Source organism: Archocentrus centrarchus, chromosome 17 (assembly GCF_007364275.1).
Source record: "Archocentrus centrarchus isolate MPI-CPG fArcCen1 chromosome 17, fArcCen1, whole genome shotgun sequence".
Classification (NCBI taxonomy): Eukaryota; Metazoa; Chordata; class Actinopteri; order Cichliformes; family Cichlidae; genus Archocentrus; species Archocentrus centrarchus.
Window position 1 is genome coordinate 24,706,235 of NC_044362.1, and position 15,693 is coordinate 24,721,927.

At 38.5% G+C, this 15,693-nt stretch overlaps 2 protein-coding genes across 3 annotated transcripts; one reads left to right on the forward strand and one right to left on the reverse strand.

Annotated features, from left to right (window-relative positions):
• Positions 1-8,728: 8,728 nt before the first annotated feature.
• Positions 8,729-13,362, forward strand: cdcp2 (CUB domain containing protein 2). The gene is made up of 6 exons (XM_030752336.1): positions 8,729-8,796; positions 8,993-9,340; positions 9,861-10,202; positions 12,203-12,556; positions 12,688-12,866; positions 12,993-13,362. The coding sequence occupies exons 1-6, from the start codon at positions 8,730-8,732 to the stop codon at positions 13,296-13,298; spliced, it is 1,596 nt and encodes a 531-aa protein (XP_030608196.1). The 5' UTR covers position 8,729; the 3' UTR covers positions 13,299-13,362.
• A 5-nt stretch (positions 13,363-13,367) lies between these two features.
• On the reverse strand, positions 13,368-15,664 carry tceanc2 (transcription elongation factor A (SII) N-terminal and central domain containing 2). 2 transcript variants are annotated; one of them, XM_030752340.1, is made up of 4 exons: positions 15,502-15,664; positions 14,677-14,818; positions 14,230-14,423; positions 13,368-13,863 (listed from the first exon to the last, which is right to left on the reverse strand). In XM_030752340.1, the coding sequence occupies exons 2-4, from the start codon at positions 14,792-14,794 to the stop codon at positions 13,675-13,677; spliced, it is 501 nt and encodes a 166-aa protein (XP_030608200.1). In that variant the 5' UTR covers positions 14,795-14,818; positions 15,502-15,664; the 3' UTR covers positions 13,368-13,674. The 2 variants fall into 2 exon arrangements, with proteins under 2 accessions (XP_030608200.1, XP_030608199.1); XM_030752339.1 differs by lacking the exon at positions 15,502-15,664 and adding an exon at positions 14,916-15,324.
• Positions 15,665-15,693: the final 29 nt, after the last annotated feature.

Genomic DNA, 15,693 nt, shown 5'->3' on the forward strand with positions numbered 1-15,693 from the left:
ACACCTTGGACAAGGTATTTATGCAGGACTGTATAAAAATATATGCAGCAAATCCTCTCAAATAAATACAAAAATATGTTATTTTTAATTGCCGTAAGGGACAACAAACTCTTTTTGAACTGAACCCACTGTTGGCAGAGCAACACATTTGTATGTGTTTTCCAAAACTACAGCTCACTGCCTAAAAAAAAATCACTTAAATAGTACTGTGCAAAAGGCTTGAGCCATCCCTCATTTCTTTATATTTTTCTTTCAAGGAGCCAGGATTTCTAGGAATTTTTAAGTGCTCTTGAGCAATAGTTTCCAGGCTTTCTGAAGGTCTTTCATTTTTTCTTTGGATATTGGCTGCTTTTTTTTCTCATTTTTAGTCCTGTCCTCGTACCTGACCATGTTCAGAGGAATGTTTGTTTGTTTGTTTGTTTGTTTGTGAAGCCACTTGACACTGAATTATGAACCATTCAAGCATAAAAAAGGAGTTAACACAAGGGGCAAACCAGTGTTGTATCTACAGATAACAGTCGACTTAGCAAAGAAGCAATTTTATATTGTATTTTTAGAGACTTTGTTATTAGCAGCCTGTTGCAAGACAGTGTACAGTGTGCCCATAAAAAATCAGAGGAAACTGTGTGTATGTATAAATTTTATTCTTATTTGACTAGAGAAACTTTTTTTTTTTTTTTGGTCGATATTAACAATAGTGGTCAAGGTTAAAAATGTTGCCTGCTAGCAGGGACTGAGACCAAATAGCAGTGCTTTGCTGACTCATTCAAAGTCCATACAGCCTCCTGCCTAAATGGACTTTGTGGCTTGACAACTTTAACTATTTCCTGCTTTGCTCCTGTAACTTGGTATTGATTCTACATATCTCAGGACCATACTGGAGGGATGGAAAAACATCATTCTGAAAGATATTCCTGTATTTGGTATTTTTGTCACAGTAGTGGAGTTGTAGATCACACAGTAGTCTAAAATCTCCCACTGGTGTTTAACTGGTGACTATGTTTTCATACATATCAAACCAATTAGGGGGTCATGGAGGGCCACTGTCATCTTGAAAGAGACCACCTTAATGTGAACAGAAATGTTTCATCAAGGATAAAGGCAGTCACTAAGACTGACTTTGTATTGATTTGCAGTTACCATGCAAATGGACCCAAACCACGTGTGCAGTGGTCCAAACAGCTTTGCAAAACCACCAAATTCCTGTTACAGTCGGGCCTGTACTCTTCTATTGCTATGTGCCACACATGCACTCACCCATTTCATACTTGTTTCATTTATTTTGTATTTTTTTCTTCAGTTACACAGAAATTGTCATAGCAGTGGACGTTTTTCCTTCAGCTCCTCATTGTTCTGTAATCACTATGAATACAACAGGACTTTGTCCCTTGGATGTGTCATTTTATGCTGGTGTAAATCTGAATGAATCATTCACCTCAAAAATGTTAAAAAATTTGTATTAAGTGATTTAATAATTCGGTTGACGTCATTGCTCTTACTTTTGTCATCAAGCATCTGTTACTTATTCCCTTGCACATCCACATCACCATTCTGTTCATTTGATTACTTTTTTAAAATATTCATGCGAGATCATAGCAAGAGCTCTTACATCTTCTGGTATAACTGATACATTATGAGTCAGATATTTAGTACCCAGTGAGCAAAGGGTACTAAAACAGCTTAATCAAGTGCTTTTGCTGAAGGCCAAGATTGTAGCCTGTTTATGTGCCAGGGTGCTCCTCTCCCCCTATGAATCCCAGCTATCTGAAGTATTTACACTGCAGTATCACTATTTGAATGATAAATTAAAAGGCTGTTGCCTTTTGCCCAAAACAGCACAGCCATCTAGACAGCTCAGTTGGAACTGATATGAAGAGCTCTGCTTTTGATGTCATACACTGATGTGTTTCCTGTGATATTTTTTTTTTATAAATTATACGGAAAATTATATTTAAAATCTTCATTAATTATTGTTGACAGTGGTGCTTTTCAAACTAATTTGTACAATTAGCAAAACTGATAGATATTGAATTTACAGAAACATTGGTTTGTGTTTTAGGGTCTATTAATTTTCAAGACTTCCAGCCTCACATTTTGGTAAAGAAGTTATCGTGTTGTTTACTGCAGTTGCTGCTGAGGAAAAATATTATTTTGACTGATGTGACAGCTCATTCCTGTTTTTCTGTGTAAATGCTGTATTCAAAAAACTGATAATTGCTATTTGGCAATTAGGCTGTGACCTGGTCTTTCCCAGAAAACTCGGTTTACAAACTCACTACAACTGAGATAATGTGATCATGACAATCCTCCCAAAATGCATTATACAGTCAGCCAAAAGCAATGCACTTTGTTAGGTGTTTGTTCACCTAATGCAACAACCAGCTGCTTTGAGTAGAATTACACTATTTCTCAAATTCTTCTTTAGAGTCTTGACTCCCTAACAAAAACCATGTTGCCCATGAGGCCTATATTACAGAGAAATACTGTGTGAGATCTGTGAAAGAGCTTTAAACTTGACAGGTAAAAAAAAACAAAAAAAAAAACGGCTGTAATTCCTAAACAGTTAATGCAATACTTTTGTGAAAGAAATTCCATGAATTAAAGCTGAAAGTCGACATTTCACTTGCATGGCTGGCTATTTTGATTTCAAATCCAATGTGGTGGTCGGTATGTTATAGGTGCTGTGCATTGTGACATCGTCAACTGGACTGTCCATCCAGTTGTACCTCTGACCTGACAGTGATGACATAATCACTATAGAGAGGGTAGAGAGCCTGATAGTACAGAGCTTGGTTAACAAGGTGTTGCACCGATATATTGTATTAGTGCAATGTATGAAAATGTACTATAATTTCACTCATCAAAACTGAAGCAGAGTTAGCATGCTGTTAGCACAACAAGCAATAGTATTTGTCAGAGAACAAAATTAAAAATACTTCAAGAGGCACTGTAGTGTCTGAAACGCCTATGTGAAACTGCATGTATGTTGTCTCCTAAAGGCGTAAGAACATTCCAGCAAGGGGCCTTTCAGTTTTGGAGCTCATCTTCACTGTTTATCTTTACCAAATAAGGAAAGTTGTAAAACTGAGGATTCTCTGACCCCCCCCCAAGAAAGCTGGTTTTGAACCAGTCTGTGTGGCAGCGTGTGTACCAGATGTTAAAAGCATATATAAGGTTGTAGCTTTCTTTGACATTGTCTTTTTATAAATAATCGTATGTTATTCTATAAAGACTGTGTTGACCAAGAATTTCTTCAAACACAACATCATGGCATCAAGATCAAGAAACCACAGCACCAACACCGTAAACATGGTCAAGAGGTCAAGTTCATTGTCTTCAGTTAGCTGAGGTTAAGCCTTGAAAACAGTTACTGGATTCAGCTACCTGTGTTGGCATCCACCTGACAGAAGCTTTTTTTTTTTTTTCACACCAACCTATAAACATGTTTATTCCTGCTGTAAAGTTGTAAATTTTTATATGGAAGCCTGTGGATTTTGACTTACTATTAACGCCAGCCTCAAGCTGTGATTCCAAGAACTGAGATTTCACCACTTCTGCATTGGCTTCAGTTTTCAGCCCAGAAGGTTAATGCTTGGATATGGAGGGATCTGAGAGAAGACAGAGACACACAAAAGTTGAACTTGGCTCATTTGACATCTTACTGGCCACAAAATACAAGCAAGAACAGATTCCTGGCAGATCACTCTGAAATGGGAATGAGGTTTCAGCTGATTAGTAAAAGTCAAAACATTTGAGAGAAAAAATATAATTATGAATTCTCTGGCAGATATTGGGATTTTATTTGCAATATCATTTCAAGAATAAGTTCAATATTAACCAAAAATTTATTTCAAAAACATGATGAAGCATGAAACATGAACATGAAATGGATACCATCAAAATGCTCATTACTCGATTCTAATGCAAGATTAAAAACTTAAAGAACTGTTTTCAACTTGTCTTTCATTGCATTTTTTTCATTGGCAATGAATATGACAGATTTACTGTTCAATCCTGCTTTTTGCTTCACATTCCTACAAAAAGAAAGAATTAAATTGTTAATTTACATAACACTATAACTTGTTTTGTGCTGTGACATCAGACATGCCTTCAGATGAACATCTGTTCTCTGGAGCACATCCGCTATGTGGCTGCTAAAAGCAATGTTGCTTCTGCTGAGGCAAATACCACAGGGTAATAATTATGTGAAGAGGCTGTATGCAAGAGAACAATCATCTTTACAATAACACAATCTTAATCTCTAATTGAGACCCAAGTGGACAATGAGAGAATAAGTCAATGAGGCCCACACAAGCATTTTAACAACTTAAGGGGGAGCACAGTATCCAATTTATTCTTCACCTTATGACTTTATAAAATACATAACAAACCAAAAATAAACCAAAATGAGAGAAAAAATAAATTGCAGTTCCCAGTTGCACAAAGAAGTAGCATAGTAAGAACTTGCAAAGCGCAAACACCATGACATTGCAAGCAAGCACATATGTGAGAGAGTAACAGTTAAAATTACAAGTGTTACCCAGATTTTGGCTCAAGATGCAACTTGAGGCACTTCAGATGTTTATATTCACACAATAACATAATTTCCCAGCGCTTAATTAACCCCAGCAGAGCTGGTTCTCACCTCACTGGGCCCTAAGCAAAATTCTGGTAACGGGCCCTTCTGTCTGAGCCTTAAGCCAGCCCAGTCACACCTGAGACCTTAGGCTTCCAGTACAGTCCTACTTCCCTTATTTTGCTTTGTATGTCAGTCTAAGAATAGGAAACATATTCAGAACAAGAGGAGTACCTGTGAGATGGATGCTTAACCCTTTGTTTGCTAGGGATTCCCTCAACTAAAATGAATCACTGAACTGGACTGTGTGCGGTCTTGGTGCCTTTTGGAACATTGACAGTCTTTCTAAGAGATATGTGTTCCAGTTTTAGTGAATGAAATTCTAGTATTTTACTTGTGTTATTTACTCTTTGTCTGTAAGCTGCACCCATGGCTAGCGATACAGCTTGCTAACCTTGCTAACTTTGCTAATTAGCTGCTTCACAGACTGAGGCTTCAAACCAGAGTCCACAAATCACTGTATTCATTTTTTATACAGTGTAGTGATAGCCATTGTCAAAGATGTCAGATATGCCTGTGATTGTCCTCAAAATTTTGTGAATAAAGTTAGGCTAAGTCTTTAAACCACTTAACTCTGACTCCTAGAAATATATTTACGTATATATAAAATTGTTAAAACTTAATAGATGCTACATAAGCTATTCATTTTGAGGTTGTTGAGGTTGTGAATAAATGTGAATAAAGTAAAAAAAAAAAAAAATGACTGAAAAAATGAAGATGTGCCTCATGCTCTAAGTCACACTTAAATTTGTTTTCAGTACTTTTGCCACCATCCCTCTCTGACCTAAACCAAAATTTCTCATTATGCTGAGAATTTAGGTAAAATGCATTTAGTGTGACAGATTAATAGCAAAAAAAAAAAAAAAATTCAGGGTGGTTGTCTGGAGTTGCCTATTTGGAGGTTAAATTTTGAATATATAACTTTTTTGTTTAAAACTATCAGTGATTTAGTGTGTATTTATTTCATATTTTAAGCAAAATGTCATATATATTTTTTAGAATGTATTTTTAACCAGAATAGCAAAATCTTCTATTTTAGCAACTCAAAGCATTTAGGCATGTAGAGAGTATCTTCAGAGTGTCCCATTACATGTATCATATTGTAAATTGGTAAATCCACTGTGATGCTTTAGGGTCTTTTTCACTCTTAAATTTGATGCAGTTAAGTGATGATAGTAAAGCTGCAGCTGCCAGGAGAATGTTAATTCTTTCTCCTTTCTGTTGCATAACCCAAATAATGGATTTCATTGCCCTCATAACTATAGAGGGAGGCTTAGCTCATTATTGTCCATAATCCAATCTGAGAGTTCCCTCAATTGGCAGCGGAATGACATATCAGTATTGTCCTTGGTATAGAGAAGGTGGAAATTTTAACAAAATCACCGCAATGGAGAAAAATTTCTGGCTGCAAGGTAACACTAGATGGGAATACAAGGTACAAGACTGTAGTGGCGTTTTCTGAGTCCCTATTTATTTTGGCTGGTCACTACTGCTATGTCAGTGTTATTCATTGAAATACTCACTAAATTAATATGTGAAGCTCTGCTGTTTAAATGTGAATAATGCACCTTGATCTCAGAAGAGTTGAAAAGAATTAAAATGATTATTCCTTCAACTGCAATGCAATGTGTCAGCATAAGTCATCATTAGGTCTTATCTCTACAAATAAACCATGCAGTAAGCGATGGTAAATGGCACAGCATGTCAACCAGTCAGTGGATACACTAGGTAATGAATGATCATGAAGATGCTCAGTTGTTTCATGTCCTGTCATATGCAAGTGGATGAAAATATTTACAGAAAAATCTAAATAAGCATCTTAATAAGGTGTTGGGCCAGTGCACTCTGCCAGAACAGCTTTATTGCAACTTTATATTAATCGTATGCATCTCTAGATTCTACTGGAGGGATGAAACTCCATTCTTCTGAAAGTCTCTCATTCGATGTATTGATGAAGTTGATATAGAGTGCAGTCTAACATGTGTGTCAAAATCTCTCATTGGGTTGAGATGATTATGAAGGCCAGTAGCATATGATTTACAGCATTTTTATATCCATCAGACCTTACTGTGACCACTTTTTCTCTATGGATGGTGGCATTGCCATCCTGAAAGAGACCACGTTAATGAGGATAGAGATGTTTCATTATATGATAATTATATGATATGCTTCAAGGGAACAGCTGGACTCAAATCAGCAAATGAGCCCCCAACAGCACAACAGATCCACAATTTATATATATATATATATATATATATATATATATATATATATATATATATATATATATATATATATATATATATATATATATATATATATATATATATATATATATATGCTAGACAGAATAACTGTCAAGCATGCTCATCCAAAACAACATTCACATGTGTCTGGACACTTTTCACACCTGCCAAATGTCTAAATATCTACCCACGTCTGATGTTTTTAAAATGTCTCTTTTAATGCTCTTGAATATAATTTGAATGCGCCTTTCATGTATTTCTGGAACTAAATCATTGAATTAAGCTCTTCAGTCAAATGTCTGCTATTGTGTGACTGAAGTTTGTTTTTATTCTGCTGGAATTTTCCAGTGGTTTCAACCATTTTGTTTTTTGTAGTATTTACTTGCTAATAGGTGATTTAATTGCTCTAAACACACGGTATCTTTCTGAAACACATTTCAGCACTGCCCAGCACCCACATCCTTGAACAATGACAAGCTTTCAGAGAGGACAGAATTAAAATTCAAAGGCAAGGCAGTTCATTTGAGTTCCAGGAACCCCTGTGCAAAAAACACTTGACTGATTTTAATCACATTCTTATTTATTTCAGCTTAGCTCGACATTACTTTTTAAAGCCAGTGGTGATTTTCACTGTATTTTCACGGTGTAACAGCACCATCTAGCAGGTTTCTTTAGGTATTAGTGTTGCTCACCTAAGCTGTTAGACATGCTCAATCTAAAAGCCTTGCCTTTACAGCACGGCTGGAATAGTAAACATTTATTTGCAGAATAGGCTTTTACTAAGAGTACTTTATCTCCCTGTCTGCTGTGCACTCACATTGACCCAGGATTATTGTCTACATGTGTCTGCACTGTTTGGCTATAAGGCTGTCAAAACAGAAGGAATGAGTCATGGAATATGATTGGCATTTGGCAAATACCACAAAATCTCTGTCTTAGACCCACTGCATAACTCTTCTCATAAACAGAAATTAGAGTATAAACAGAATTTGCACTAAAAAGGCTTGCATTTTTGAGGGAAATTACCTTGCTTATCAGATACTATGCAGTGGCACATTCTATGTTTGTCTGAAATTAAAATAAGCACATGATTGCATATAAAAGGAGGCATTTAGTTGATATGAGCAGAACTGTCACATAGCAATTATGAAGCATTTGTCAGGAATAAAAGATTTCATATCATAAAAATCCTCCTCCTGAACTCCATTGTTTTTAAAATTCCTGATTAGCTCATTTGGTACAGTGAGACTATTCAAACAGAAGCTGCAGGTGTGAGCCTCAGCAGTAACAGAAACAATAAACACTATTACTGCGCTTTACTTTATTGCAGATTCTCAAGTGCATTAAAATGCAAATGCAAGCTTAAGCTGCTTTAACAAACACAAAGCCTACACAGTGCCCTTATTACTTTGTGACTCTGGGATCTTCTCTTTCACATCACTGTAATGAAGCCATTTATATTAGTGACAAATACGATCATCCTTCTCTCTTTCTTCCTATCTCTTTATTAACTCCATTCGCAGCTGCCGTTCAGTGTGCATGTATTCTGGTGTGTGTACGCATATGCGTGTGTGTCATTAAAAATGTATAACATCTCTCCAAACAGTGTCCTGACAAGCCACTCATGCTCATTGGATATCAGTCATTAAAATTTAGCGGAAAGGCAAAGCAAGGCCCAGGCAGGTATCAGGTTGCTCATTCAGGCTGTGGATGAATTTTTCAAAGTCCTCTTACCTTTACAGGCACCACTACTGATGTCTCATAGATGTGTGCTCTGACATTGCCGTTGTGTGTTTCTGCTGTTATTGTAGCTGAGGTGTGACAAAAGCCAAATCAACAATAACAACATGACTCTCGGGGTGGCTATACTGATTCATTTACTACTGCTCTTTGACAAGTCTGATTCTAAAAAAGGTGAGTTGCCATTCTTTGTCTTGATAGAGCAATGCTTAAATTTCAGGGGAGTGCTTTATCTTGCAGGTAGTGTATATAAAGAGAATGCTGGGCTCCAATTGTTCAATGTCAGCTTGTAATACACTTTCACAGTGAACCATAAGCTCTTTCATTTAACTGAAATGAAATGTTTTTGTTTTCTTTTTTTTATTATAAGGAGTCAAATGTGGAGGAATCCTCTCTGCTCCATCTGGGAATATCTCAAGCCCAAACTTCCCAGGCCTGTACCCCTACAACATACACTGCTCCTGGCTAATTGTGGTAGCAGAGGGCTCCTCTGTCCTCCTCACTTTCCACCACTTTGAGCTGGAGTACCATGTCAGCTGTGCTTATGACTACATTAAAATATACAATGGCATATCTGAGGATGAAGGGAACCTCCTTGGGACATTTTGTGGCGATATCTCCCCACCTCAGTTCACCTCTTCTTGGAACGTCATGTCCATCATCTTCCATTCAGATCGCCATGTGGCCTTCAGGGGCTTCAGTGTTGGCTACAGAAAAGGTAGTTTGTTACACTCAGTGGAATGTGACAGGGATTGGTTGACTAAACTTTAGTTTGCCATGTGGAAATAGTATAACTCACAGCTTTTAGCTAAAAATGTCTTCGCCTTAAAATCACTGAAATATTATATTCTACTTGGACCAATAGCTCTGCCGGTGGCTCTGTGAGGATCTGTGGTCGAGGAGCAGTTTACAATACCATGATGATCACAACGTTAATGTTAGCCAATGTTTACCATGTTTATCATAGCATGTTATCATGTTAACACTTTACAGTTATTGACATGCTTTATTTTTAAAAATTGCAGACTCTTGAGCTCTCCCATTAGCATGAATAGAAATATGTTTAAATTCCTAAGAGCACCAAACAGTTAACTATAAAAATGCAGCACACTGAGCAGAAAATGTACATGTGGTGCTGAATGCAGCTCCTGCATTTTTCCAGACGGTCACATAAAAGATACTTTAACATTACTGGTCCTGTCCAATGCAAATCTAAGCTTGCATTCTTGCTTCTGTAGATATGTGTGGTGGAGTCCTGACTGGACTATCTGGAGTAATCTCCAGTCCGGGCTACCCTCAGGAGTATAGCAACAATGCCGACTGCTCTTGGGCCATCCATGTGTCTAATACAAGTGTGGTCACCTTGGTCTTCTTGGACTTCCAGCTGGAAAACAATGAGGGCTGTAACTTTGATTTTGTAGCACTGTTTGATGGCCCAACAGTCACCCACCGGCACCTTGGTAAACACTGTGGTGCAGATAAACCCCCCAATATTATCAGTACTTCCAACCAACTTCTCGTGGTCTTCAAGTCTGACTTCAATATTGGGGGACGTGGGTTCAAGGCTTATTATTATTCAGGTATGTTAATTTGGTTTGGGGTTCTTCACACTGATATACAAGGTGCTTTTGGTATTTGTTCCTCTTAACTGTGCATATTTTTAGTGTGAATACAGAAACTGAAAGGGAAAAAAAAAAACACTGTTCAGCTATTAACAATATGACATTTGACCAAAAGAAAATTATGTTTAATTATGTTCTTTTCACTCACAGAATAGAGTGAAAGGAGCCATTCTGTGAGTGAATAGAGGAAAGTATTTGTTTCAAAGAGCTAAAGCTCAATAGGAAAGAGTTTGTGAAAAATGCTGGATTTTAGCAATTGAGAATTGGATTTGTTATTGGCAAAAGCTTTTAACCATGTCTGAAACAAACCACAGGAAAGACCCGGAGCATGAAACGACATATCCTATCTGATTTAACAAAAAAAAAAAAAAAAAAAAAAAAAAAAAAAAAGGAAGCATTTCAGTTTCATTCATTCGCCAGGCACAGTGACCATGAAAAATACACTGCTCAAAAAAATTAAGGGAACACTCAAATAACACATCCTAGATCTGAATGAATGAAATATTCTCATTGAATACTTTGTTCTGTACAAAGTTGAATGTGCTGACAACAAAAATCACACAAAAATCAATGGAAATCAAATTTATTAACCAATGGAGGCCTGGATTTGGAGTCACACACAAACTTCTGGACAGTCTGTGGTGCAACGTGACGTTGGTGGATGGAGCGAGACATGATGTCCCAGATGTGCTCAATCGGATTCAGGTCTGGGGAACAGGCGGGCCAGTCCATAGCTTCAATGCCTTCATCTTGCAGGAACTGCTGACACACTCCAGCCACATGAGGTCTAGCATTGTCCTGCATTAGGAGGAACCCAGGGGCAACCGCACCAGCATATGGTCTCACAAGGGGTCTGAGGATCTCATCTCGGTACCTAATGGCAGTCATGCTACCTCTGTGCGGCCCTCCAAAGAAATGCCACCCCACACCATTACTGACCCACTGCCAAACCGGTCATGCTGAAGGATGTTGCGGGCAGCAGATCGCTCTCCACGGCGTCTCCAGACTCTGTCATGTCTGTCACGCACTCAGTGTGAACCTGCTTTCATCTGTGAAGAGCACAGGGCGCCAGTGGCGAATTTGCCAATCCTGGTGTTCTCTAGCAAATGCCAAGTGTCCTGCACGGTGTTGGGCTGTGAGCACAACCCCCATCTGTGGACGTCGGGCCCTCATACTATCCTCATGGAGTCGGTTTCTAACCGTTTGCGCAGACACTTGCACATTTGTGGCCTGCTGGAGGTCATTTTGCAGGGCTCTGGCAGTGCTCCTCCTGTTCCTCCTTGCACAAAGGCAGAGGTAGCGGTCCTGCTACTGGGTTGTTGCCCTCCTACGGCCTCCTCCACGTCTCCTGGTGTACTGGCCTGTCTCCTGGTAGCGCCTCCAGCCTCTGGACACTACGCTGACAGACACAGCAAACCTTCTTGCCACAGCTCGCATTGATGTGCCAGCCTGGATGAGCTACACTACCTGAGCTACTTGTGTGGGTTGTAGAGTCCGTCTCATGCTACCACGAATGTGAAAGCACCACCAATATTCAAAAGTGACCAAAACATCAGCCAGAAAGCATAGATACTGAGAAGTGGTCTATGGTCCCCACCTGCAGAACCACTCCTTTATTGAGTGTGTCTTGCTAATTGCCAATAATTTCCACCTGTTGTGTGTTCCATTTGCACAACAGCATGTGAAACTGATTGTCAATCAGTGGTGCTTCCTAAGTGGACAGTTTGATTTCACAGAAGTTTGATTTACTTGGAGTTATATTGTGTTTAAGTGTTCCCTTTATTTTTTTGAGCAGTGTATATACATTTCATAAACATAAGCTTTTACTCTGAGACTCACTTGCTTGGGGCTGCATGGGGACAATGAAGTATCCTAAAAATCCAATAATGAAATGATCACACTGCAGCAAGCTAATATTTTCAATCCAACAGACTATCTGATTGACTGTACTTTAACAGGTGAGTGCCAGCAGGTGCTGTCAGATGTAAGCGGCAACTTTAGCAGCCCGAATTTCCCCAACATCTACCCAAACAACATCAATTGCCACTGGAGCGTCACCCTAGCAGCAGGGTACCGCATCAAACTCTTCTTCCCCATAATGGACTTAGAGGATCGCAACAGTTTGTCAGATGAGTGTGACTATGACTCTGTCGCAGTTTATGATGGGACGAGCCAGACAGACACTCTGCTGGGACGCTGGTGTGGCAAGGAGCAACCGTCTTCCCTTGTCTCAAAGGGCAACAAGTTGCTGGTGGTGCTCAGCACAGACAGAAATGAAGCTCACAGAGGGTTTACCGCCTCTTACCAGGGAGGTAAATATTCCTTGTATAGGCCTCTGATTGACTTCTAAAATGAATAAAAATTCTTCACCATTTGCCACATTTTTCCATGTCATTCTTAAGCTGCTCTTAAAACGTGTGAACTTTTTTTCCCTCAATCCAAGTGGTGCCTGTAAACGTTAGCTGCACAAGATCAGAATTCACCATTGTAATACCCCAGCAGTCCTTACCTCAGTTGGACCGTGAGAGCGTCTACCTGGGAAACCCAACCTGTGCAGCACAGTTAACAGCCACTTCATACAAGATAGTGGCTCAATTTGTTGACTGTGGTACTGCCAGCCAGGTGACTAACAACAGTTTACTGTCACACTGTAATAGGCAAGGATTTGTCTTGTTTTAGTTGCTAAATATTTGTTGCAGACACTTCTGGCTTCCTTCTATTAATACTGTATCTAATGATCCCTTACAGAAACATCGGAACATCACCATGCTTGTAAACAAACTCTACATTGATTTCTCTGATGGGAAGCAGGAAAATGTACAAGAATATAAATTGCAGTGCGATGCCCTGCGGAAAATAGCATCAGTGTCCATCATTTCTGCAGAGGAGCGTCGTCTGGAGGAGCAGGCCCAGCAAACTGACAATGACAGCAGTGGCAATGAAGGGGATCCAGAAGATGAGCCCCATGATTTGAGTGATATTGTCTTCATCAGCATTTGTGTTCTGGCTGTTATTCTCATGGTAATAGCTATCGTTTGGCTAGTGCTTCTTTAGTGATAAATATATCATGTTTGTTCTTCTTTATCAAAGAGAAGACTCCAGTGCTTAAGTTGTCATATTTAACTCATGTTTTGTATAAAAATTTTTCATTTACATGATAAAAAAAACAGTGCACCTGTTGACAAAAAAATGCTTACATTGTTACATTACAAAAAAATAGCATGATTATCATCACCACCAGTATTCTTCACAATGATTTATGTGCAGTTACAAACAATGTAAGGCTTCTGATGTGCCACTAAAGATTTTTTATCTCCTTTGCAGAAAATCAAGAAAATAATATAAAATAAAATGTGCGTGCATAAAACCCTTCTCAAATTGCATGCAGTTTTTCCCATACACAGTTGGCTCTGTCTACTTTATTATTCAGTTATTTTTTGTATTTAGAGACCAACTCGTTAACAGGTATTGTGCTATTCTTCACCTGAGTTCTGACCTCAGGGTTGTGTTTGAATGCAAACACAAGCGCTCTAACAGTCCGTCTGTATGAAGTGCTGACCAGCCGGGAGCTCTGGTGAAACACTTCCCTCTCAATGTTGTCTATGAGACCAGAATCTTCCTGTAGGTCAAAGACAATAAGAAGAAAACACATAAATAAAGAATGTACAGAAATATTTTAGGTATGAATGAGTCAAATAGTGACCAAGTAGCTGTATGATGAACAAGCATTCAGATACGCAATTAAAAAGAATACATCAGTGCTGTAATTTTAGTTCATAAATATGCATAAATTATCATTTGTAAATAGTGATTAATGTTGATTTTCAGTTTGAAATAGATGTTCAAGATACGTGTTTTTTTTTTTTTTGATAAGGAAACTGGAAGAAGTTAGTTAATGAGTTTTTTAAATCACTAAAGCCATGCTACACAAAGGCTTACACTATTGCACTGACAGGGTGTGTCTCCCTGAGGTTCTCCATCTCACCTTGACCTCCAGTGCTTCAGACATGAGCCTTCTAGCGTTGCTCCTGAGTCCTTCAGACTGTTTGTCCGAGCGCACTTCAATAGAAGGCTTATTGGAATTCTCCTCGATGAATGTCCTCCAGTCCGTGTAAACCTTTGCCGCCACTGAACTTACTTCAGGATCCAGATGCTTTCGCATTTTGTTGACAGTGTGACCTTAGCAGGGAGATGTTTTGATTGCATTTGTGAATATTATGAGTTTGACTGGCCTGGCATTTATGAGGTGAACAGTTTTAATAAGTGGCTTGCTTTTCAGAATTATAATACTGATGTAAAAAGAGAGTGCAAGCCAATGTCAGTTTGAAATGGACTTGGTTCTACAATCTGCGCAAGAGGAGCTAAAATAGAAACTCAAATGATTTAACGACAATAATCCATCAGTGTTAAGACTCATAAAAAATGTGTCTACCTATTTTCGTGGACTTGAGCACCTCCTTTGATGGGACCTTCTTACTCAGCTCTTTCAGGGCAGTCAGCAGATTGTCTTTATTCTGTTCAGGCAGCTCCAGCATTGACTTGTAGCGCATGATGTCCTCAATAACAACCACTCTCTTTAGGAAACACAAAGGCGAGCAGTTACAAAGTAAATCCGTTAACACTGTCACACTAAGCAATCCTGTTCTTTTATATGCATGCCTAATATCTCACCCGTAGAGATTCGATTGTAGTCTGTCTATAAACCTTTTCGTCTGTCTTCGATTTTTTAGGTGTGTCTCCCTTAGGAAGCCGCACTACAAACTTGTCCATATTCAAAGACAAGTCAGGAAGCTACTTTGTAGAAATCATGAATTTCACTATTTGGTGATAAAACAGTTTAAATAAAGAGAAACCGGTTTCCGACGTGGTAGGAAGTAACCACTGCTAATGCCTCCTTGCTGTTATACGTTGCCTAACTCTAGCTAGCACTCGAAATTCAACTAACAAAGCTTTGCTTGTGTAAATTATGTAATTCCTCTGTGCTCTACAAACGAATGGTTGCCTATATAGCGGCAACTATGATAAATAATCTTTCGTGGAACTAGCAGCAGCTGGATGGCTATGTTAAAAAAAACAATAGTAGCAATGTTGTCTTTAGGTACGCTCGGAAACAATGGCTCTCTTCAACAGATTAGAAACCTGTGAAGGTCCACATAGTACACAGTATATTTTTAAATTAACACAATACTCTTATTATATTATTGCTACATCGTTGTTATTGTTATTAGTAGTAAAATGTTACTTTTGCATAATTTACCTATATCATCCTCTCTGACTTTCTCGAATGTCAGTCTTCTTTTCTTGGTGGCTTTATTTATTGTTTTTTCTTCGGAAAACAGGTCAAAAATCACAGGTATTTGCACACTGTTTATTTATTTTTATTATTCCCACTATTGTCATGTTAGTCTACCGTGAGTACGTAAACTCAGCAAACTCTTTAGAAAAGTAT